This window comes from Culex quinquefasciatus, chromosome 1 (genome assembly GCF_015732765.1).
Source record: "Culex quinquefasciatus strain JHB chromosome 1, VPISU_Cqui_1.0_pri_paternal, whole genome shotgun sequence".
NCBI classification, from domain to species: domain Eukaryota; kingdom Metazoa; phylum Arthropoda; class Insecta; order Diptera; family Culicidae; genus Culex; species Culex quinquefasciatus.
Window position 1 is genome coordinate 98,971,403 of NC_051861.1, and position 24,723 is coordinate 98,996,125.

At 34.6% G+C, this 24,723-nt stretch overlaps 1 protein-coding gene across 1 annotated transcript in view; it reads right to left on the bottom strand.

Moving 5' to 3' along the window:
* Positions 1-24,723, bottom strand: part of LOC119767000 — a 108,895-nt gene that overhangs the window by 42,440 nt on the left and 41,732 nt on the right. The window contains exons 2-4 of the mRNA XM_038254107.1: positions 19,637-19,851; positions 19,439-19,574; positions 18,775-19,367 (exon numbers count right to left, since the gene is read on the bottom strand). Of these exons, the coding sequence (XP_038110035.1) occupies positions 18,775-19,367; positions 19,439-19,574; positions 19,637-19,851 (944 nt within the window). The remainder of the gene's footprint in view (positions 1-18,774; positions 19,368-19,438; positions 19,575-19,636; positions 19,852-24,723) is intronic.

The following is a 24,723-nucleotide window of genomic DNA, read 5'->3' on the forward strand; positions in this document are numbered from 1 at the left end:
AAGTTCACGCCGTCCACGTAATCGTCCAAAATCACTCACCCTATATTAATCATTAAACCAGGATATTCAATCGATTAATTCTACAGTAGTAGATAAGATTATTTTTATTCCTTTTTTACTTTGATAAATTATTTTGAGAAAAATCGATACATTTTCACACAAACATGAAATTTTAAGGCCAAATTTCGTGGATTTCACGTTGTCCGCGAAATCGTGAAATTTGTGAAATTTCACTAACCCTAGTTATAACTTTCGAAATGTATGAAAAAAATCCCGATCATTTGATACCCATATAGAAAAAACTGAAATTTTGAGTATTTTTCTGAAAATACGTTAAAAACTTTGAATATTTTCACAAATATGTGTTATCACTTTCAAAATTTATGAAAAAATCCCGATCAATTGATTTTTTGTTAGTAAATTTCCTGTTTTTTTGTAGGCAGGTAACGAAAAATGGCAGAATTTGCGTAAAATAATAATATTTTTTATCAGTTTATATTTTAACAAGCTTGAAAAAAATTCTGAGATACTCTTTTAAAATTAAAAAGCAGACTTTAATGTGACTCAAAACTTTTTTTTGTAAGTGGTAGGCTTCATTATTAAATAAACGATTTCTGAAAAAAAAAAAAAAAAAAAAAAAAAAAAAAAAAAAACAAAAAACATAAACTAAATTTTATGATTTTTTTTCAAAAATGAGTGTCAGTTGGAATATTTTTAAAGGCTACATTTTCTCTTATCAAGCTTTCAGCAATCTTGTGTTTTTGAACTGACAATATCGTAAATTTAAATAAAACGTTGATTTTGTTTACAAATTTAAGTATTCTACGTTTTCCCGTAACTGAGTGCACAAGTGTCATCAGGGAGTCAACGGAACGAGCCAAACCAACAACAACAAAAAAAGAGTGTTTCATGAATTCCGAATTGTGTGCTAAACTTGACGGGCGGAAAATTTGTGGGGATGTTAACACCACCATCAGGTACTCCTCTCTCACTCACACACACACGTACACATGTGTTTGGCATTGTTTTTGACCACGTGGTGGTGATAATTGAAATTTACACTTTGATGGAAAAAAAATTGACCCCGACATGCCTTGTGGGGATTTTCCAAGGGGGTGGTGGCGTGTCATGTGCGGGGGGAAATTGGGACACCCCTAACATTTCTGGGCCACCAGAATAGAACAGTTCGATTTATTTTAACATACAAACACACACACTTGCAAAGCATAACAACCGGCCGTGGGAGTGGGTCGAAGACGAAATAAAATTTATGAATTTTCGAAGAGGGTGCAAATGATATGTAAGAGGCTGGTGGCTTCACTTCTATGATTGAAAAATTGTTTCGCAAGCGCACTTTGACGGAAGTCATTGTCGAAAAGACGGGGGGAGCCACCACACTCAATAAAGTTGAAGTGGGTGCAATCGATACAAGTGCCAGCAGCCGGGTTGGAATTTTGAATGTGATTCGATTGCAATAAATTGATTTTAACGAGTAGACGTTTATCGCTGGGGGGGGCTTTGGGGATGAATCGATTTCATGTCGTCAATAACTGGCTGCTCGAAGCTTGGAATGTAATGTAATTTTGTTTTGACACTTGGGTTGAGCTAGAACAAAGATGTTTTATACCTCTTATATTATAGAACGCGAATTCTAGGTTATTTATTTTTGTAATTTATTAATTGACTTAAATTTTAATCATTTTCAACATTTTCATATTACATCATTTGTTCCTCCATTTATTTCGACAGCTGCAAAAAATGCCTGGCAAATATTCGAAAACTTCAAATACAACATTACTTTGACCTTTACCAAGTAACAATGTAAATTCATTTGGCAGTGGTCAACTTTTGTTCCAAACATTATTTTTTTAAACAGTCTTGAGTATCCTCATCATTGCATAGGGAAAACTAAAAACATACTGAGTCAGTAGACTGAGCTTGTCTTTCGTTTTTGCTACGTCCTTCTGACATTTATACCCTGTTCTCGCCCACACACATTCAAAAGAATGAGCGCAACCCAAAGTCATTCTCACAGTCATTTGACTCTCACCACCTCTTTGAACAGTTCGACCGAAATTCCAATCACTTGGCCCATAACTGCATTCAAATGACTGTCGCCAAACTTACCCACACAAGCAAGAAAGAGATAGGAAAAGAGAGAACAAGAAAGAGTGTTTTGCTCGGCATTCTTTCGTGTAAACTCCGCGTTCTGCCGCTGTGTTCACACCAGCTCAAACTGTCATAATTGCACCAGCGTTTCAAGGCTCTCAAAAGTAATGGTATGCCAGATTTTCGAACTGAAAATATTTTTATTTTTTTCGTAAAGTTTTTTTTTAATATTCTAAGTTTGTTTAAGTTTTTATGATTTTTAGGTGAAATGAAATTGTTTCAAAAAACGTTGTTTTGTGAGTGTTTGTAACAAATCTAAGTTTTTGCCGAAACATGGACGAAATATAGAGTTGTGTAAGTTTTCTGACGACCCTGATCTGCGTGAAATGTGATTATTGTTTTTCAAGTTAAAATCAATTCCTGAGTTTTTTTTTTAAAAAGGTCCTATAAGCTGTTGTGTTTCATACGTTTATAGGACCTAATAAAAAATATCTAGAGCTGTAATTGTGTCAAATAACGATCAACTTTGCGGAAAGCATTACAACTCGAGGAAAAATAAATTTAAAAAATACTTATGTACCGTCAGTGAGGGTGACTATGGGTCAAAAAACGATACACCTCTCGTAATTTCTTAATAACAAAAATAATTTAAATAACATAGAAAATCTTTCAACGTAGGTTTGTTCTTAGATAGTTTACTAACATTTTCCCCAAAATATGGTGGATTTCGATGAAAACTACCTTAAATGCCAATAGATTGAAAATTGACCCAATCTCACCCCTTAGAGGGGGTGACATTGGGTCAAATGACACTAAAATGATGCTCGAATACAACGATATGGTAAAAACAAGTAATCCAACAGTGTTTCTTGTTCGAGGGAATCGTATTGACACGCTACAATGTTTGAAGTGGAGATTTTCAAACATTTGGGTAGTTTTCGAGCAATTCTAACAAAAATATTACAAAAATGATTTTTTGAGAGGTCATTTTTGGCCAAAAACGTACCCCAAATTTAGGCATCTGCCAAAATAACAGGATTTGTTCTGGGAGAGAGATTTAGAAATAACCTGAGAAATGATAAAATCCGTAAAAAATCACTTTGACCCAATCTCACCCCCCAGACCCAATGTCACCCCCACTGACGGTATGCTTTTTATGTTCATTAAGATACTTTGTACGAAATAAATATTATTATAGTTTTACTAAATTTAATATTATTTTGTATTAATCAAGCATACCAGTTTTTTTTTTTTTTGTTTTTGATTACAAACCTTGACCATAACTGACAGCTCGCACCACTTAGTTCCGAATATGTAGGATGACTGTATTGTAAACGATCATCCAAAATCGTTTTTTTTTTTTTGCTTGAATGGAAAGCCAGTGGCATTTGAGGACCTGGATTAGATATGAAAAAATCTCAAGAAGGTCGAAGCCAAGATCATCATTTTTTTGATAACTTTGAATTTAATTGTTTATGAAATCATTGGGGTCTTCTCCATCCAGAAGCATTGTTTGATTCCGTCTGGATAGTCGGCACTGCAGCCTTATTCTTGTAAAAGACATATTCCTTATGATTTCAGAAAATATATTTGTGTTGAAAATGTACAATGCACATCCTGGAAATATTTATGCTGCTTTGATTCATCAAATTTCGACAGCAATAAAAACTATGTCACGCTAAAGCTTGCAAATAGCTACTTGCTTTGTTTTTGTTTACAACTGCAGTATTGGGGATCATTTGGAAATCACGTAACGCATTCTCTCTTTTCAGCACCCAGATCTTACTATACAGTTTCTGAAAGAAATTCTCTAGAATTTCACGAAGTATTCGACTTTTTTTATTTCGTTTTTTTATGCAATTTTGTTCATCAATACATTCCCTATGTCAAAAGAACCCATTTTGCATTATTAATTTTTCCATACAATTTGTTAGATCTGTTCTTCCGAAACGGGCATGTTGATTTTCTAAAACTGTATCTTGAGAATATTCTGATCGATTAGCTGTATTCGGACATCTTTTGTGCTAGAGATTAGGATGGTGCTAATTCTGGCACCGGAGATGCAATTTTTTGATAACATTGTGATTTGTGGATAAAATCTAAAAAAATCGAAGAAATTCAAAAAACAAATCAAAATCAAATTTGCAATTCAAATGATATTTATTTATTTTTCAATGTGCACCGTTTACAAGTTATTAGTAAGTAAAGTCATTTTCGATTTCAAATTTGGTTATGCATCTTAAATATAATATTGAAAAATTTGTTTGACAATAATAAAAAAAACCGAAAATAATTACTTAAAAAACTTCCGGTATAGGACATGTCACACAAATTTATAAATTTAAAAAATACGTATTTAAGCAATTAATATTTGAGTGATAAAAAGTAAAATTGGAAAAAAATCGTGCTCCAGTAAAGTCTTTATGCATACTTACAATTTTCCCGAACACACCAAATTTTCACATGACCATTTTGTATGACCAGGCCATAAACTGTACGGACACGGAGAAAAAAGAGCTCACAAAATCGTGAACAAGCGTTCATGAAAATGAGAACCACGAACAAAGTGTTCAAATCCCATGGTACGATTTTGAAAAACGTACCATGGCATTTCTTTTTGGAACTCTTTGTTCTCCGTGGAGACTTGTATGAAGAAAAAATATGATGCTAAATGGCTTCTCTGACATGCATGTATTCTTTCAAATAAAAAAATACAAAAAAGTCGATTTGAGAAAACGCAGATAATTACTCAACAGGATTAAAGTATGACCGAGCCACGTAGCCCAGTGGTAACGCTTCCGCCTCGTAGATCGGGGTTCAAATCCCGGCTCGGACCAACACAACTGGTGATCTTTTCCCTTCTGGAATCGATTGCTAAGTAAAGGGAAGGTAGTGTATCGTCACAAACTGAACCTTATCACGACACCTTAGGGAGGCGACCTATGGAATGTTAACATTAACCTTAACATGTTAACATTAAGTTGAGAATGAAACTGCCACTGAATCCGCTTTGTAGATGCCGGCCCCGATACTCTTCAAGGGTGTTCCCCTCAGGAACTGGGAAAGATTTACTTTTTACTTACTATGAAAGTAAGTGTTTTTGAGACTTGAGAGAGTTGATTTGTAAATTTTGAATGTACAATTATTCCTTAGATTGGAACATTTTACGATAGTTTCTTTTTTTTAAATTGAAAATCTTACGCCTATTTGCAAAGTTATTGCGCGTATTCCCGAAAAGGACACGCGGCATACCAGTCTCGAAACGACGCTCCGCACTTTCGGCAAATGCGCGCTGTCAAATTGCATACTGTGCGTTTTGTTTTTGTTGATCTTCTTCTTTGAATTGCATGGCATTATTGCCGGGAATGTTTTTTATTGCACCAAAAGTGGAGAAAATCGATGGCAACAGTGTCTGCGGCACTTTCTGAAATGCCGCGCGGCGTGTACCTTCGAGAGAAATGGACAATGTCGTCTCTCAACAATTTGACGCTATTTTGGTGATGTAAAGAAGGCCTCCAATTTCCTGTTTGCTTAAGCAACCAGATTTTCGGCAGTATTTCAAAATCAAAATTTGGTAAAAATTAGAATAAAAAATTAAGCATTTTTTAAAGAGTTTAACTATGTTTTTTTTTCTCAGAATAGTCCTAATCAATACTAACATATATTAATCCGATCCAATCATGTTTTTTAATATTTCAATAAACAGAGAAAAATCAGTTCCCAAAATCGGATCCAAAAATTGGGGGACCGATTCCGGTTTGGCATGGATCAGTTCAGCCATTTGTTATTTTTTTATAGTGAGTCAATTGGTTAAAATGAAGGTGACTACGAGCTTTCTGTGAAAACATTATGAAAAAAGTAGGATTATTGCCTTTTTCAGTAAAAAAGGCAGATATTTTTATGAGAAAATGCAATATTTTGCATCAAACTTTAATTTACCATTTGAAATAAGTTGGAAAAAGCAACAAAACATGTCAGAGGATCTGTAAATTTAAACAGATGACTCAACTCAGATCGTATCTTCAAATCAAAATATGATTCGAAACAGAAAATCATCAAAAACATATCGATTCATCAATCCAGTTCGCTGAAAAGAGCGTTCAATCAACCGCTACTGTTTCAACGTGTTCGCAAGCATTGATGCACCCCGCCATTGGAGGCCATTTCCGGTTTCATCAGATCAAATCTGGCGGTGGTTTCAATTGGAAACCTCTTCCTGCGGCTGCGGCTTCTGCTGCACCACCGGTATAATGGAATTTAGATTCTAATGCGCGATAGCCGCGTCATCATTTCCCGTGCCGTCACTCTGCGTCTGAGCGGGACGGGCCCTGTCACGATGACAAGGGGAACAATGGGTCTGTCCCTTTTTTTTTCCTGCCCTTCCGGAAAACCGTTTCCAGCTGGTTGTCGTCACTATCACTGCCACACCATCGGCGATGCGATGGTGTTGATGCAGTTTAGTTTAATCAAAAATGTTTTTGGGGGGTTGGGATGCTTGATTTTAAATCTACCAATGGTAATTTTCCTCCCTTAATCATCCGCTCCGTTTCCACATTTGTCTCAGCTTAAATAATGTGTCACTCCATGTGTAGCGGTAATTTTATCTCAAATCTTTAAACAACCCCCGACTGATTACGACGTTCCATCCTCCAGCCCAAATCCTTCAGGACGCGTCACCAGGAAAAAAAACGGAGCAACAGTTCGGCTTTGGCCAAATTTTCCATCCCGCAATGACAGGCGACATTTTCCGCGCAAGCATTTTCGGCACCCATAAAACCGCTTTTAGGGGGCGCTGTGCGCGGAAAAATGGGGCTGTTTTGTGGTGGCGCCTCCTCGCGGGAAATTGAAATTTAGATTCACTGTGTACTACTACTCACTTTTTCCTCTCTCTTTTTTGACGACGGTTTTGCGCTGAATTTTGCAAACATGCACACACCCTCCACCATACGGGAGCTGTACCAGAAATAGACATAAAGACAGGGGAAAATGGTGCCGCCGACATCCCCAGCAGTTCACTCCCGGTGACTTGTTTGGGGGAGGGAAGCCTCGTGAATGGAAAAGCTGTCAGCGACATGCCATTATCTGAAAATCTTTCGCGACCCAGATTTTTACCTTTCTTGCGGAGGGAAACAATAAGATTGGAGAATTATTTTCTTACCTGAATTTCGAGCATTTAATGTAACATTTTCCGCGATTCTTTTTTTTTATGATTCTGTATCTTAAGAAGAAATTTTCTGATAGATTTGGTGTTTTCGGCAAGGTTGTAGGATTACGACTCTTCCGTAGAAAAAATGTAAACGGAAAACATTTTTTTCCTTTTTGTATTTAACTTTTTATGGCTTAATATTGAATTCCCAAATTATGTATTTTACAATTTTCGAAGTTTTTTGATACGATTTAGTGTACAATAAATAATACATATAATACAATCGAAAAGTACTTTACAATGTTTTTTTACATGACCGTTTTCAAGTTATAGCTACTCTGTGCCTAAACAGAGCGGATTCGTTGATTCGAATAGAACTGCCTTCGAATCAGCGAATCTGAATTCGCTGATTGAAAAGACTGAAGCCGTCAAAAGCACGAAACAACGTTCTCGGAAAACAAACAAAGGAGAGCAATTCTCTGAGATTTCGGTCATTCGATTTTTTTTGTATTTTTTAATCCGGCTGAAACTTTTTTGGTGCCTTCGGTATGCCCAAAGAAGCCACTTTGCATCATTAGTTTGTCCATATAATTTTCCATACAAATTTGGCAGCTGTCCATTAGGGTGCCCAGAATATGGGCCAATGTTTCAAAACCTCGCTCCACAAGCCGAAAACTGATCCCTAGGGTATACTAAGCCTCTGTGCAAAATTTGAGCGAAATCGGTCAACATTAACCCATTGATACTCGGGCATGAAGTTTGTATGGGAAAAATCGTCAAAATGTATGGAGAAACGGCACAGTTTCGTAATACTCCCTGTAGGTGGCGTTGCGAGTGTCCAAAGTTTGCCAAACGTGAGATTCTTATGTGAAATTTAATGCTCAACAACTTTGTAGAAGAGTGCAAGACGATCCGAGTTAACCCCAAAAAGTTATTAGGATTTTAGTGAAGTGGTCTCCAACCGACATGGCCAAAAGGCCTAATCCGGTATTGCCACTAAGGAAAGCAAGCATAAAATTGTAATTTTGGGATATTTTTTGTCAAACAAAGAAAACAAAATCAACAAAGTAGCTGAATCTAAATTTAAAGGTTGATAGGCGGAATTTTCAAAAAGACGCAAGACATTCAAGATGGCGGCCAAGATGGCGGCTGTATAGAAAACCCTAAACACAAAGGGTATTATGTGACCTGCAATCGACTACTCAAATTTAACTAATCTTGGGGCTCTAAACACGATTAAGACCACTACAGACTTCCAAACAGACAAGGTTATTCAAACTAAGATGGTGGCCAAGATGGCGGCTGTATAGAAAATCCTATAGATCATGAAATACTAAAATTCTAAAATACTAAAATACTAAAATACTAAAATACTACAATACTACAATACTAAAATACTAAAATACTAAAATACTAAAATACTAAAATACTAACATACTAAAATACTAAAATACTAAAATACTAAAATACTAAAATACTAAAATACTAAAATACTAAAATACTAAAATACTAAAATACTAAAATACTAAAATACTAAAATACTAAAATACTAAAATACTAAAATACTAAAGATACTAAAATGCTAAAATACTAACATACAAAATACTAAAATACTAAAATACTAAAATACTAAAATACTAAAATACTAAAATACTAAAATACTAAAATACTAAAATACTAAAATACTAAAATACTAAAATACTAAAATACTAAAATACTAAAGTACTAAAGTACTAAAATACTAAAATACTAAAATACTAAAATACTAAAAAATCAAAATACTAAAATACTAAAATACTAAAATACTAAAATACTAAAATACTAAAATACCAAAATACTAAAATACTAAAATACTAAAATACTAAAATACTAAAATACTAAAATACTAAAATACTAAAATACTAAAATACTAAAATACTAAAATACTAAAATACTAAAATGCTAAAGATGCTAAAGATGCTAAAATACTAAAATACTAAAATACTAAAATACTAAAATACTAAAATACTAAAATACTAAAATACTAAAATACTAAAATGCTAAAATACTAAAATACTAAAATACTAAAATACTAAAAACTAAAATACTAAAATACAAAATACTAAAATACTAAAATACTAAAATACTAAAATACTAAAAGATGCTAAAATATGCTAAAATACTAAAATACAAAATACTAAAATACTAAAATACTAAAAACTAAAATACTAAAATACTAAAATACTAAAATACTAAAATACTAAAATACTAAAATACTAAAATACTAAAATACTAAAAATTAACAAGATGCTAAAATACTAAAATACTAAAATACTAAAATGCTAAAATACAAGATGCTAAAATGCTAAAATACTAAAATACTAAAATACTAAAATACTAAAATACTAAAATACTAAAATACTAAAATACTAAAATACTAAAATACTAAAATACTAAAATACTAAAATACTAAAATACTAAAATACTAAAATACTAAAATACTAAAATACTAAAATACTAAAATACTAAAGTACTAAAGTACTAAAGTACTAAAATACTAAAATACTAAAATACTAAAATACTAAAATACTAAAATACTAAAATACAAATCAAAATTCATAATCATAATTAGAGGGTGACGAGCGGGAATTCCCGGGAAATTGTCTATTTTTGGACCTCTCGATTCCCGGGAAATTCGGTCGAGACTCCCGGGAAATTTCATACTTATAAATTTCGAAGCAAAATTATATAAACTAATCAAAAAATTCTTTGAAAAATTCTAAATTGTTTAGAATATTGGAAGTTCAATGTTCGATGTCCAAGTTCGAATAAACTAATGCTTCTCTGATCTTCTTTTTAAAAAAAAAATAAAATTTAACTTGTCGAAAATTCCAATAACTATAATTGAAAGAAACCAAAAAAGAGAATTTGGACCCCAGAATTTATCTTAAAGCATACTTAGCAGTTACACCCCAGAAATGAAATCTGAAGTTTTTTTTTAATTATTTTTATATATTATTTCTAAGAAGGAAAAGCTTTTTCAAAATAAGTTCAATTTCCATATCCTTTCTCGAGCAAAGCGGTTCTCATAATCTGTTTTCGCTAGGTCCTTGTTTTCCCTAAGTCTCTAGGGTAATTTCCTTTTTCGATGTCAAAAAGTCATTTTGTGTTTCACGTCACCTCAATATTCAATTATATTTTGGAAAAAAACATTCTATCAATCTTTGTAATGTTTACGGTTCACCAATTGTGAACATTCAGATTTTCTTGATAATTCTAAATATTTTTTCAATCAGTATTTACAGTTGACCTTTAAAAGGAAAAAACAAGTTTAAATTGTTGTTGTTTATCATATTGCAAATATTCCGGTACTGGAAAATTATATATTAGTTATTTTTTTTTACTTCACAAAAATCTAATTAGTAGTTAAAGCAACCAGCTTGTGAATTTTTTGAAAAATCACACAGTGCGAATAATGATTCTTTAACATATTAAACTACAATTTTGAGTCCCAAATAGCACAAGAAACGATCTGGTATTTGCATACTAATAAAAAAATATCAAAAGTTAGACATCGTTCCTAAGATAAAAAGGATACTGAAGTTAACGTTCCATAGAATAAGTATGATTAAATGTAACTTAATTGATTGAAAAGAAGCAATATTATTACATTTCCTTTAACATTATTGCCACTATTGGCAAAGAAAAAAAACTCCCGGGTCCCGGGAATTCCCGGGAAATGGCCAAATTTAACTCTCGATTCCCGGGAAATTGAAAATCTCGAGAATCGTCACCCTCTAATCATAATCATTAGTCTGGGGCACTAGAAAAAATACTGCATTCTTCTTTTTACTTAAAGTCTAGGAAATGTTAGTAAAAAACACTGCCAAAGCTGACCCCTAAAAAATACATTTTTAAAAACATTGACGAAGTCACTCACAATAATCAAGTACTTCCAACCCACACAGTATTTAAAATTTAAGGGCTCTTCTTTCCAATGCTTTTTAAAGATCAAAAATTTGTTGAACAATGGATTTTTGGCGATTTTTTAAATCTAATCCCGTCTAAAGGCGGGGTTGGGTTGTAGAGGGATAACCATGTCTGTTTGGAAGTGTGTGGTCTTAATCGTGTTCAGAGCCCCAAGATTAGTTAAATTTGAGTAGTCGTTTGCAGGTCACCTAATACCCTTTGTGTTTAGCATTTTCTATACAGCCGCCATCTTGGTTTGAATAACATTGTCTGTTTGGAAGTCTGTAGTGGTCTTAATCGTGTTCAGAGCCCCAAGATTAGTTAAATTTGAGTAGTCGTTTGCAGGTCACATAATACCCTTTGTGTTTAGCATTTTCTATACAGCCACCATCTTGGCCGCCATCTTGAATGTCTTGCGTCTCTTTGAAAATTTCGCCTATCAACCTTTAAATTCGGATTCAGCTGGATCGATTTAGTCTAATTCATACTTTGTTGATTTTGTTTTCTTTGTTTAACAAAAAATATCCCAAAATTACAATTTTATGCTTGCTTTCCTTAGTGGCAATACCACTTCACTAAAATCCTAATAACTTTTTGGGGTTAACTCGGATCGTCTTGCATTCTTCTACAAAGTTGTTGGGCATTAAATTTCACATAAGAATCTCACGTTTGGCAAACTTTGAACACTCGCAACGCCACCTACAGGGAGTATTACGAAACTGTGTCGTTTCTCCATACATTTTGACGATTTTTCCCATACAAACTTCATGCCCGAGTATCAATGGGTTAATGTTGATCGATTTCGCTCAAATTTTGCACAGAGGCTTAGAATACCCTAGGGATCAGTTTTCGGCTTGTGGAGCTGGGGGTCATTTTTTCTGGGCACCCTACTGTCCATACAAATATGATATGTGAAAATTCAAAATTCTGTATCTTTTGATGGAATTTTCTGATCGATTTGGTGTCTTCGGCAAAGTTGTAGGTATGGATATGGACTACACTGAAAAAAATGATACGCAGTAAAAAAAATGTTGGTGATTTTTAATTTCACTTTTTGTCACTAAAACTTGATTTGCAAAAAAAACACTATTTTTATTTTTTTTTTTTTTTATATGTTTTAGAGAACATATAATGCCAACTTTTCAGAAATTTCCAGAATGGGCAAAAAATCTTTGACCGAGTTATGATTTTTTGAATCAATACAGATTTTTTCAAAAATCGAAATATCGGTCGCACAAATTTTTCAACTTCATTTTTCGATGTAAAATGGAATTTGCAATCAAAAAGTACTTTAGTGAATTTTTGATAAAGTGCACCGTTTTCAAGTTAATACCATTTTTAGGTAACTTTTTTGAAAATAGTCGCAGTTTTTCATTTTTTAAAATTGGTGCCCATGTTTGCCCACCTTTAAAAAAAATATTTTTGAATAGCTGAGAAAATTCTCTATATTTTGCTTTTTCGGACTTTGTTGATACGACCCATAGTTGCTGAGATATTGCCATGCAAAGGTTAAAAAACAGGAAAATTGATGTTTTCTAAGTCTCACCCAAACAACCCACCATTTTCTAATGTCGATATCTCAGCAACTAATGGTCCGATTTACAATGCTGAAATATAAAACATTCGTGAAATTTTCCGATCTTTTCGAATATAATATTTTCAAAAAATGTAAATCAAGACTAACATTTCAAAAGGGCGTAATATTGAATGTTTGGCACGTTTGAAATGTTAGTCTCGATTTAAAATTTTTGAAAATATTTTTTTTTTTGGAGAAGATCGGAAAATTTTACGAATGTTTCATATTTTATCATTTTAAATCGGACCATTAGTTGCTGAGATATCGACATTAGGAACAGTGGGTTATTTGGGTGAGACTTAGAAAACATAAATTTTCCTGTTTTTAAACCTTTGCATGGCAATATCTCAGCAACTATGGGTCGTATCAACAAAAGTCCGAAAAAGCGAAATATAGAGAATTTTCTCAGCTTTTCAAAAATATTTTTTTCAAGGGTGGGCAAACATGGGCATCAATTTTAAAAAATGAAAAGTTACCTAAAAATGGCTATAACTTGAAAACGGTGCACTTTATCAAAAATTCACTAAAGTACTTTTTGATTGCAAATTCCATTTACATTTTACATTGAAAAAATCTGTAATGATTCAAAAAATCATAACTCGGTCAAAGATTTTTTGCCCATTCTGGAAATTTCTGAAAAGTTGGCATTTTATGTCCTCTAAAACATATAAAAAAATTAAAATAGTGTTTTTTTGCTAATCAAGTTTTAGTGACAAAAGTGAAATTAAAAATCACCAAAAAAAATTTTACGGTGTATCATTTTTTTCCGTGTAGTCTATATCCATACCTACAACTTTGCCGAAGACACCAAATCGATCAGAAAATTCCATCAAAAGATACAGAATTTTGAATATTCACATATCATTTTTGTATGGACAGCTGCCAAATTTGTATGGAAAATTATATGGACAAACTAATGATGCAAAATGGCTTCTTTGGGCATACCGAAGGCACCAAACAAGTTTCAGCCGGATTAAAAAATACAAAAATTAAAATTAAAGAAAAAAGACCAATTCCGTAGAGAACTGCTCAGGAGTTGATCTGTAATGTAATATTTCCAGAGATTAAAGAAAAGCTGTCCAGCTATGAAATTTTTTTTGAAGAGCTGATAAAATTTCCCAACATTTTCTCTTTCTGAGATACAGCCTAACAAAGGATTCAAAATGATTTGGGATTGACGATATCTTGAAAACTAATGGTTAGATTTTCAATGTCAAACTTCTGATATTGAAATTTCTGTAAAATTTTCTGACCTTTTCAATAGAGAATTTTTTTTTAAATCAAGTTCATCGATTAACATCCCAACGCCCAAGGCTCCAAAAAAGTTGGAACGGTAAATTCAACTCAATGGTTCTCGGGCATAACTCAACCAATCAAGATGATTCTTCTTTCCAGTGATTTGTTAGCATGTCTAGATGATTCTAGACCTTTGCAGAACTTAATTTGATCAAATCTGTAATTTTTGCGATCAAAAACATCGTTCCAACTTTTTTTTTCGAGTGTAAAAAAAATTCGCCCAAAATTCCGCGGAGGCAGTCGTTTAAAAAAAGTTGGAACGATGTTTTCGGTCGCAGAAATTACAGATTTGTTCAAATCAAGTTCTGCAAAATTTTAGGATCATCTAGACATTCTTACAAATCACTGGGAACAAGAATCTTCCCGATTGGTTGAGTTATGCCCGAGAACGGGCGTTTTGAAGTTACCGTTCCAACTTTTTTGGGAGGCTTGGGCGTCCGTGTAAGTTGGACATGCGTTGGGCGTTCCAGTGTTAAAAAAGTACCTAAATAAATAAGTTTTATTTTTTATTTTATATTTTTTACAAAAATATAAAATTATTCAGGTATTCCTCTCTAATTTAGTTCTTACATTTTGTCAATGCTGGTATGATTATTGGTATTTAACATTCTAATCCTTGGAGACCAAGGGTTGGTGTTGTGAACAACTTGTCATGTTAGACAAAATTATATTGATACTCTCATGCAGTGCTTACGAAATATCAACTTTGTTTGTGATAGGTGGCAGAACAGTCCAATCGTCTTCACCACCACCACCACCAGTTTGGCTTGCTTAACAACTCTACAGAAAAAGCGGTAAAATTGGCATGGATTATGGTCAAATTTTCACTTATCTGAAAATCTTCATATAAAATTAAGGTTTCGTGTAAACTATTTTGATAGCTGGAAAATCCCACCTTACCTTACTTCATTTACAAACCTTGCAGAACAACCTGATTTTGACATTCTACTTTCGTTCGTTTCACGTACTCACACAGTCTTTGACCTACCTCTAGAAATACATTCGCTCAGAGAACGGTCGTTTGACATTCTACCGAGATTCCGATCATCTCTCCCATGGTCGCAATCAAGTGGCTTCTGTCACCACACAGCAAACACAACAAAGAGAGAGACGAAAAACGAGAGAAAGAGCACGTTGTTTCGTTCGGGCGGCTGCTTGAGAGGTTCTCATTTTTCGTTCGTTTTGACTTTGTTTACCGACCGTCGCCAAGCAATAACGATCATAAAAGGCGCTGTGTGTGAGCGATTCAATTTCGATTTCGAAAATGATCGCTGACAGAAAGCTCTTTCAAGTGTCGGGCAGCCACACTCAGTGACAGATTTATTTTCAAGCATTGACTCTCATGTAATAAATAACATGAGAAAAATGAGCAGGAAAAATAAGGTTATTTGATTGTCAACAAGATAGGATCGGTTTTAACCCATTCCTCAGAATGACTCACAACCCAGAAAAAAGGATTCACCAGAATTAACCACTTCCCAGAAATGAATATTGATGTTGGTTTGGTAAAAAAGAGTAAAGTTTTGCGAGAACTCCGAAATTAATGGAGATTCGCCCTTCTTTTTAAAAGATTTGAGGTTTAAAAGATATTCAGATATGAAAGATTAAGAGCAAGGGTCCTGATTTTCGGTTTAATGAACATTCACTCATCGCCTAGCCATTCGTCGCCTATTCCAACCCGCTAGCATTCATGAGCGAATGAGACTCGCAAGCAGCCAGCGAGTGGCCCGAACTGTTCACGTAGCGAACAAATACATCGTGAAAATATTTGCCTACTCCGTCGCTCGACGACACTCATACACTAACATGCTCAGCGAAGACTTTTTGTCTTCACGCCCTCAGTTTGCCATCAATTTGATTTTTACTTGGTGGAAGTTTCTTTGAATGGTGTGTATAATGTTATGAAATCAAAATAAATGCACAATTTAATTGATAACATTGATTTTAAGCAACCCAAATCAATGAGTATAACGCAGTGCATCAGAGAAAAATGTTTTCAGTTCAGAGTTCAGAGTGATCGGAGACGTTCGGCCTGCCTGAGCCGTTCGGAGACTGAGCCGATCAGAGTGAGAAGGAGAGTAGAAGAGAGAGTGTTCGTGAGCGAATGGTGTGAAAGTGACAAACGGTAGGAATTCATCAGGGCAGTATCGCGTCGTCTGCTGTTTGTGCTCGCGAATGGAGTGGTTGATTTTGAGCATTCAGAACCCTTGATTAAAAGATTGATGTTTTAAAGATTTGAAGACTTGAAGATTTGAAGATTTGAAGATTTGAAGATTTGAAGATTTGAAGATTTGAAGATTTGAAGATTTGAAGATTTGAAGATTTGAAGATTTGAAGATTTGAAGATTTGAAGATTTGAAGATTTGAAGATTTGAAGATTTGAAGATTTGAAGATTTGAAGATTTGAAGATTTAAAGATTTGAAGATTTGAAGATTTGAAGATTTGAAGATTTGAAGATTTGAAGATTTGAAGATTTGAAGATTTGAAGATTTGAAGATTTGAAGATTTGAAGATTTGAAGATTTGAAGATTTGAAGATTTGAAGATTTGAAGATTTGAAGATTTGATGATTTGAAGATTTGAATATTTTAAGATTTGAAAATTTGAAGATTTGAAAATTTGAAGATTTGAAGATTTGAAGATTTGAAGATTTGAAGATTTGAAGATTTGAAGATTTGAAGATTTGAAGATTTGAAGATTTGAAGATTTGAAGATTTGAAGATTTGAAGATTTGAAGATTTGAAGATTTGAAGATTTGAAGATTTGAAGATTTGAAGATTTGAAGATTTGAAGATTTGAAGATTTGAAGATTTGAAGATTTGAAGATTTGAAGATTTAAAGATTTGAAGATTTGAAGATTTGAAGATTTGAAGATTTGAAGATTTGAAGATTTGAAGATTTGAAGATTTGAAGATTTGAAGATTTGAAGATTTGAAGATTTGAAGACTTGAAGATTTGAAGATTTGAGATTTGAAGATTTGAAGATTTGAAGATTTGAAGATTTGAAGATTTGAAGATTTGAAGATTTGAAGATTTGAAGATTTGAAGATTCGAAGATTTGAAGATTTGAAGATTTGAAGATTTGCAATTTGAAGATTTGAAGATTAGAAAAATGCAGAATTGTAAGAGTGAACACGAAAAAAAATCAATTCTAAAAATTGTGAATTAAATTCACGAATGCGAGAACCACGAAGGAATATATTCACGTTTTGTAGTGCAAATGCACAATACTCATGAATAAATTCCTTCGTGGTTCTCATATTCGTGAACTTAATTCACGATTCCGAGAATTGATTTTTTTCTGTTAAGATATTGAAAACTAGTAAATCCTTCTTATTCTTAAATAAAATGTATTTTTCTTTTGGTAAAACTGAAATAATTCTGGCGAAAGAATTTCTGGTGAAAAGCATCTCGAGGATGGTATATTCTGAGGAATGATTATTTTGGAAATGAAATTCATAGGAATGGGATAGAACCACTCGTATGTAGATGTCTTAAGAATTATTGATTTTTTTAAAAATATTTGCGTTTTTTTTTGTGTGAAAACAAAAAATTTAAAAAGCAATATTTTTCAGGGAGTAAAATGTTTTATACATTGTTCTCTTTAACCCTTTCAGACCTAAATCTAAAAAAACTAATTTTAATGATGGGAAAATGATTCTTTTAACCATATGATTGAATTACTTTTTTACCTAATTTTAACGTAAACTTTAAAATTTAAAACAATGCAAAACAAAAATTCTCCTAATTCTCAAAGCTGGTATAAAGATTCAAATATATATTTGTTGCAAAAGTCCATTCATGGCCTGGGCTATGATCTGAAAAACAAATCTTTGATTTTGGTTAATAAAAAAAAAATAACTTCAAAATCCTTACTGCACTTTTAGTTGCATTCATCCAGGATTTACTCTCCCCTTCTCCCAGCCTGACTCAACTTGTCGCATTTCCGGCCTGGCTTGCGCTCAGTTGACAGGTTCGGAAAACTGCAGACAGAGAGACTGAATGGAAAAATCCATCCCATCAGCTGAGACGGAGCACCTGCTGGCCTGACATTCTTAGACGTTGTGAATGGCAAAATAAAAAGAGGCAAAAAAAATAAAATGTATATAACGATTTTGAAAGAACCCAAATCTGCCAAAATGGAAAACGATAATGAACGTTGCAGCAAATTTATGGATTCGGTAAAAAAAAGTTGGTTTCGTTCCAGTTCTGTTGAATTGTGGAGGGGGGGGGCTTGGAGGTGACCAATGACACTGATTGACGGGTTTTTAAGTCATCGATTTTCATTAAAAGGGCGGTTTTGGTGGAAAATGGAATTGAGGTGGGTCTGTCTGCCGGAGGGGGGATCCTCGCAAATTTAAAGGTGAAAATTGAGCGCTTTTCATCAAATTGATTTAACGTGCAGAATGGTGGGAAGCTGGTCAGGAAGGGGGAATTGAGTACGGGGAAGGGAAATTATTTGCAGAATACTGAGAATGTGTAATGAGCGGAAATTAATGACAGAAAAGCAAGCAACCTTCACAAATTTAATCACGTTTTTGGTCAGTCAAATGCAGATGAACGAGAAAATTAATGATTTGGAAACGATTTTCATGTACACTAGCGAGTAATTATGCTGAAAGTGCGCATAATTTTCATCCTATAATTTTCTGATTTGATTTAGATCTGATTGGTACAATTTGGGAACAATATGACTTACCTTGATCTTCCCCTCCTCAAAGTGCTCATGCCCGAGCAGCAATTTGAGCCGCGCCACGGACCGTTCGTACCGGCTGTTCACCAGCGCCTTCTTGCCACCGCCGGACTTCCCACTGGAACTCCCAGCGTGGATGGCCGCCGGCGAGGGCAGCACCGACCCCGTTGAGGTCGAGCTCGTCGTCAGCGAGAGGGCAGCCGCCGCCGAAGCAATCATGGCCAGCGGAACCGCCAACTCGCCGCCACCACCTTCAAGCGAGTTTGTCAAATCGCTGGACTCCTCGTCCGACTTGTGGCGCAGGGAAGACTTGGTGGATTTCTTACTGCTAGTGGCGGTCACTGTGGAGGTACTGCCATCGGTGCCGCTGCTGCTGTTGCTACTGCTACCGCTCCCGGAGGTTGCAATGGCCGCCGCCGGTAGGGTTAGAAACTCCAATCTGGACGGGGGCTGTATCACGCCCAGCGGCTGATCGTTGATGAGCCATTCGAGCCGGGCCGCGGGCAGTGATTCGTTTGATATGCATTCGACCTCGAGAAACTCGTCCGCGCCGTAGTACGGCTTCATGTCCACTATCACCGGATCGCTTTTGGGTAAATCTGCGGGGGAAGAAGCGGGATGTTGTTGAGTTTGCAAAACCCTTCAAGCCATGTTGTTGGTTGAGACCCACCTACTACATTTAAATCTCTAGTTACTATCTTAGTGTGGAAGGAGGGTGCCGCCTCGGTCACCTCGCAGCTGTACTTCCCGCTGGTGTGTGGTTCCACGTTGCCCAGGATCACGTGGCTTGCGTTGGAGTGATCGACCTTTAAAAAAAAGTTGCAATGAAATCAACCGTGCAACACCACGTCAAACCCCGTATACTCACATTGACGTTGATGCCCGCCTTCGGGAAGATCTTGATCGACGGGATCTCCTTCGAGGTGTAGCGGAAGAACTCGTGCTTGCCCTTGTACCACTTGACCGAGTACAGGTCCTCGTCGGGCAGGTCGCACTCGCAGATCAGCACCGCCGAGCTGCCCAGCGCCACGGCCTGCGGAACGCGGATGTGGACGCTGTCGAGACCGTACACGGCGTAGGTTACTGGAAAAAAGAAAAGAAAAACAAATTTGTTAGTTTCGTGAAAGGACAGCGGGCCTCTCTTTGAAGTGACAATGTAAACAACAACAGATTCCAGCTCGGATTTAATGAGCCATCCAGCCAAGCAAGGGAAAATGTTTTGGCTTGGATCGGCACGAGTTTGGAATCTTGTTTGGAGACTTTATTCTGGGGAAAGAACAGAGAACCGGTTTTCCAGATGATGAGGGCCGTGTATCGAAGTACACTCAGTTGTGTAAAAAAAAAGTTATTGGGTACACAAAATAAATCCGAAAGTTACATTATTAATTTTTGCCCGTCATTAAACATGTAAATTTGAATGCAAATTGATGTAAATATGCAACAAATCATACGTACTAGTTTACTTGAGATTCATCATTTCCGTGTCTGTGTATGATTAGGATTTTTCAAAAAAAAAAACAGAAAAACACGGTTTTTAAAAAAGGCGCTTGGTTTTAGGACGATGCCAAATCTGTTACTTCAGATATTATTTGTTGTCAAAGGAAAAGATCTAAACTGTTTTTGACTGTGTTGATCGAACTGTTGGTTGCTGAAATACAGCCTCCTGAAGTTTAAATTTTGTGAAAAAAATAGTTTTTTTTTTCGGAGTCATCTATTTATTAAGTCGACGTCGTCGTGCTATCTTGTCGCACCCGCCATTTTGACGTTCCGAGAAAAACGCGTTTTAATATTTGACCTTGAATATTCAAAAACGAGAGCACGCAATGTAAACAATAACAAACACGTTTTGTTTGGCTGACCATTCTGTGCATTGTCCCAAAGTTTGGTTGAAGTTGGTTGCTGGAGTCCCGAGTTATAATTACAAATGTTTACGGTAGTCTAGCTTGTACGTGCGACAAACGCATCCTGACTTTTCTGGCCTGAAATCCTTTGGCCTTTTGTCGCACTTACATCAATTTTCATGGAGTGACAAGATAGCACGACAAGATTGAAACTACTTTCATATGTAAAGTGACAAAAATGCACGGAGTTTTTTCGGTTTTTGTTGAATATCTCAGGATTGAAATCGAATTTTGGGGATCTGTGAAGGTAAAAAGGTGAGGCATTGTGAGCTGCACAAAATGGCGTTCTTAACTCAATTTGGCCCAAAATGCACGTACGACAAGTTAGCACGATGGCGACGAAGTCTTAAATTTTCAAGTCTCAGTATTTTGGAAAGCAGGGGAACAGCATCTAACTTCATCGTGCCTCTTATGTTGCCATATCAGCGCTTTGGCACATTCAATTACAGCTCATAAAAGCGTTTTCAACTGAAATCGAGTGATAAATAGCTCACTAGGAAGTGAGCAAGCAAGTTCCTATCAACAGTTTTACAAAATAAGTTGTTTAAATAGTGAAAAACAGCTAATTGGACGGAGTAAGAAGCGAGTGCTCAACCTGCCAAACATACAAGAATTTCCTCTATTGGTTTGATTTTCAATGTAAAAAATTAAACTTGTATGACATTTTGTCATAATTAATTTAAATAAATACCATAAAACGGGGTGACTTTGATAGGTTTGCAAAATGAAGAGTACAATTAAAATACGTAAGGAATAATTAAGAATCATACTGACCATGTTAGAGAAGTGTTCAAAGTACCACGAGAAGAACTTTTCATAAAATTTTGGAAAGTTTAAAATGTTAGTTAACTATAGTTAAGAGGCAGTATTTGTAAATTCTGCTCGGTTTGTTCTAGAGGTCGTATCAAGTTGCTCCGATTTGGATGAAACTTTCAGCGTTTGTTTGTCTATACATGAGATGAACTCATGCCAAATATGAGCCCTCTACGACAAAGGGAAGTGGGGTAAAACGGGCTTGAAGTTTGAGGTCGAAAAAACATTAAAAATCTTAAAATTGCTCGCATTTCCGTAAAACTTCATCAATTCAAACTCTCGTAGATGCATTTGAAAGGTCTTTTGAAGCACTTCAAAATGGGCCATAGACATCCAGGATCGGCTTGACTTTTTCTCATATCTTTTGCAAATTACTGTTAAAAATTGATTTTTTTAAAACCTTAATATCTTTTTGCAACAGCCTCCAACACCCATACTCCCATAGGTCAAAAGATAGGTAATTTCATGGACTATAAGCCTACGGTATTAACTTTTTGGCCAATCGCAGTTTTTCTCATAGTTTTTCGATTTTTCTACAACAAACATTTTACAATGTTAGTTTTTGCCCTGTAGGCTTCCATAGCGGCACTTTTTGGTCTCAATTTTGTCATATTCAGAATCCTCGGAAAATTTCACGTTAGTTAGAAGTATTGGAGTGGTAAATTTGATTTAAAAAACAATTAAATAAAACATTTTTGTACAAAGAAACCGATCTTATTTACTCTGTGATCAATACGTCAAATGCTGTATGAAGTAGGCGAAAACCTGTTTCACCCCAAATCCAACAAATTGTAAAAAAATATTTTAATTCATTCTAAATGGCAATTTTTCCAATCAAATTTACCACTCCAATACTTCTAACTAACGTGAAATTTTCCGAGGATTCCGAATATGACAAAATTGAGACCAAAAAGTGCCGTTATGGAGGCCTACAGGGCAAAAACTAACGTTGTAAAATGATTGTTGTAGAAAAATCAAAAAACTATGAGAAAAACTGCGATTGGCCAAAAAGTTAATACCGTAGGCTTATAGTCCATGAAATTACCTATCTTTTGACCTATGGGAGTATGGGTGTTGGAGGCTGTTGCAAAAAGATATTAAGGTTTTAAAAAAATCAATATTTAACAGTAATTTGCAAAAGCTATGAGAAAAAGTCAAGCCGATCCTGGATGTCTATGGCCCATTTTGAAGTGCTTCAAAAGACCTTTCAAATTCATCTACGAGAGTTGGAATTGATGAAGTTTTACGGAAATGCGAGCAATTATAAGATTTTTTAGGTTTTTTGGACCTCAAACTTCGAAGCCCGTTTTACCCCACTTCCCTTTGTCGTAGAGGGCTCATATTTGGCATGAGTTCATCTCATATATAGACAAACAAACGCTGAAAGTTTCATCCAAATCGGAGCACCTCGATACGACCTGTTACACATTGGTGAAAAACTCGCTCTTAAGAAAATGTTGATGAAAGTCATTTTTTTAACTTCTCAAAGTGTCATGATTTTCTCAATGAACATGATTTTGAATCGGAAAACGGAATGCATAATCGGATTCTTTGGACAATTTTCCACTAGGAGAAGGTTGAATAAGTTTGTAAATAATAAATATCCAAATTTATATGCAATCTCAATTCAACAAATTTCATGTAAAATGTGAAAACTTGTGTGTCGTGCTTCGAATTCAGTATTAAATGCAATTAAGGGGAACTATACCCTTTCTCTGCCTATTTCTATTATCGGCCTATCAGCACTTTGATCATGAATTACAGCTTAAATAAAGTGTGTTTGACTGTTCCTAAGTAATAAATTGCTCAAATAAAAGTGAGCAAGCAACTCTTCATTGTTGATAAATCTAAAAATGATGATTTAATAGCGGAAAACGGCAAAAAAGATGAGAATTGGTCGAACGGCTTAGTGTGATTAAAATGGGTATATTTCCCCTAAATCGATAATTTTAAAAATAAAAAAATAGTTTTAACAAATTTCAGGTAAAGTTCAGACCTTTTAACTATTTTACCTAAAATTTATATGTTTTTTTTTGTTAAAAAGCTTATAAACTTAGTTAACTAAATATAAACATTGATTTTTTCTTAAAAACTATATCATCTAGTTTAGTGATGGTACATTTAACGTACAAATAAAGTTTGAACATCTTAAATATGATTTTGACAAGAAAAACTACGACTATCAAAGTCACCTCGGAATTTAAACTAAGAATTTTTAACGTAACTATTTTTCTAAACACTATTGCAAAAACTTTGTTTTCCAAAATAGTGCATGGACTTTGTGAGGCCTACCCCAGTACATGTTTTAAAAATATTAATCTTGAGAAAAATATTTATTTTCTATTCATTTATATGAGCCTCAATAACTTGTTTAAAAATGTCTAAAAAAAAGGAAACATATCCATGTGAAATTTTAGATTCATCTAGACATTTTTTTCATAAAAAACATATTTTACAAATTATCTTTAAATCACTACTGCCAACTGAGAAAAATCGGGACTACAGTCTTAATAGGTACATTTGGAAATCGATGTAATTTTTCTTGCTCTGTTCCTGTTTAAACAGTAATCAATAAAAAAAACATTTTGCAGAAAAATTGGCTTAAACACCTGTCCTAATTCGATACATTTGTCCTGATTTTCATCAGATGCCGATGTTTTATGTTCTACATGTATATCGACAAAAAAAAGTCAGAGGATGGTTTGAGCACACACTAAATTTTATTTAAAATTTGTTTTCAGAGCATTAAAATATACATTTTCATGAATCATCAAAACATATTTGAAGACATTTGGTTGTATCATTGCCGAGATACAGCTATTTGAAGTGAGCAGTTTCAAAAATCGACATTGCCTTGACCAAATCGGCTCAAAATTTTGGTGAAGACTCATTAAACCGGTCCTGTGTGCATGACGTAAGCCGATTTTCTAAAACTTATTTTATGAAAAAAAAAAATATGTTTGTGTTTTTCATAAAAAAAAATCGTTAGTTTTTGATTTTTGTAGTTGCTAAGAAAGCAACATTTCAAAATTGGGCTTCGTCATGCACAAGGGATATGTCTTGAGAGTCTTCACCCCAAATTTTAACCAATTTGGTCCATCCCATCTCGAGATATCGTGGCACCCGTAAATCAACTCGGTGTTTCGAGAAAAACGCTTTGAAAGTTTGAAAGTCCGCTTTGCGTACGGCAAAATGTTGAGCTTAAAATCGTCTCTAACTCAGTTTAATTTGAACTTCTTAT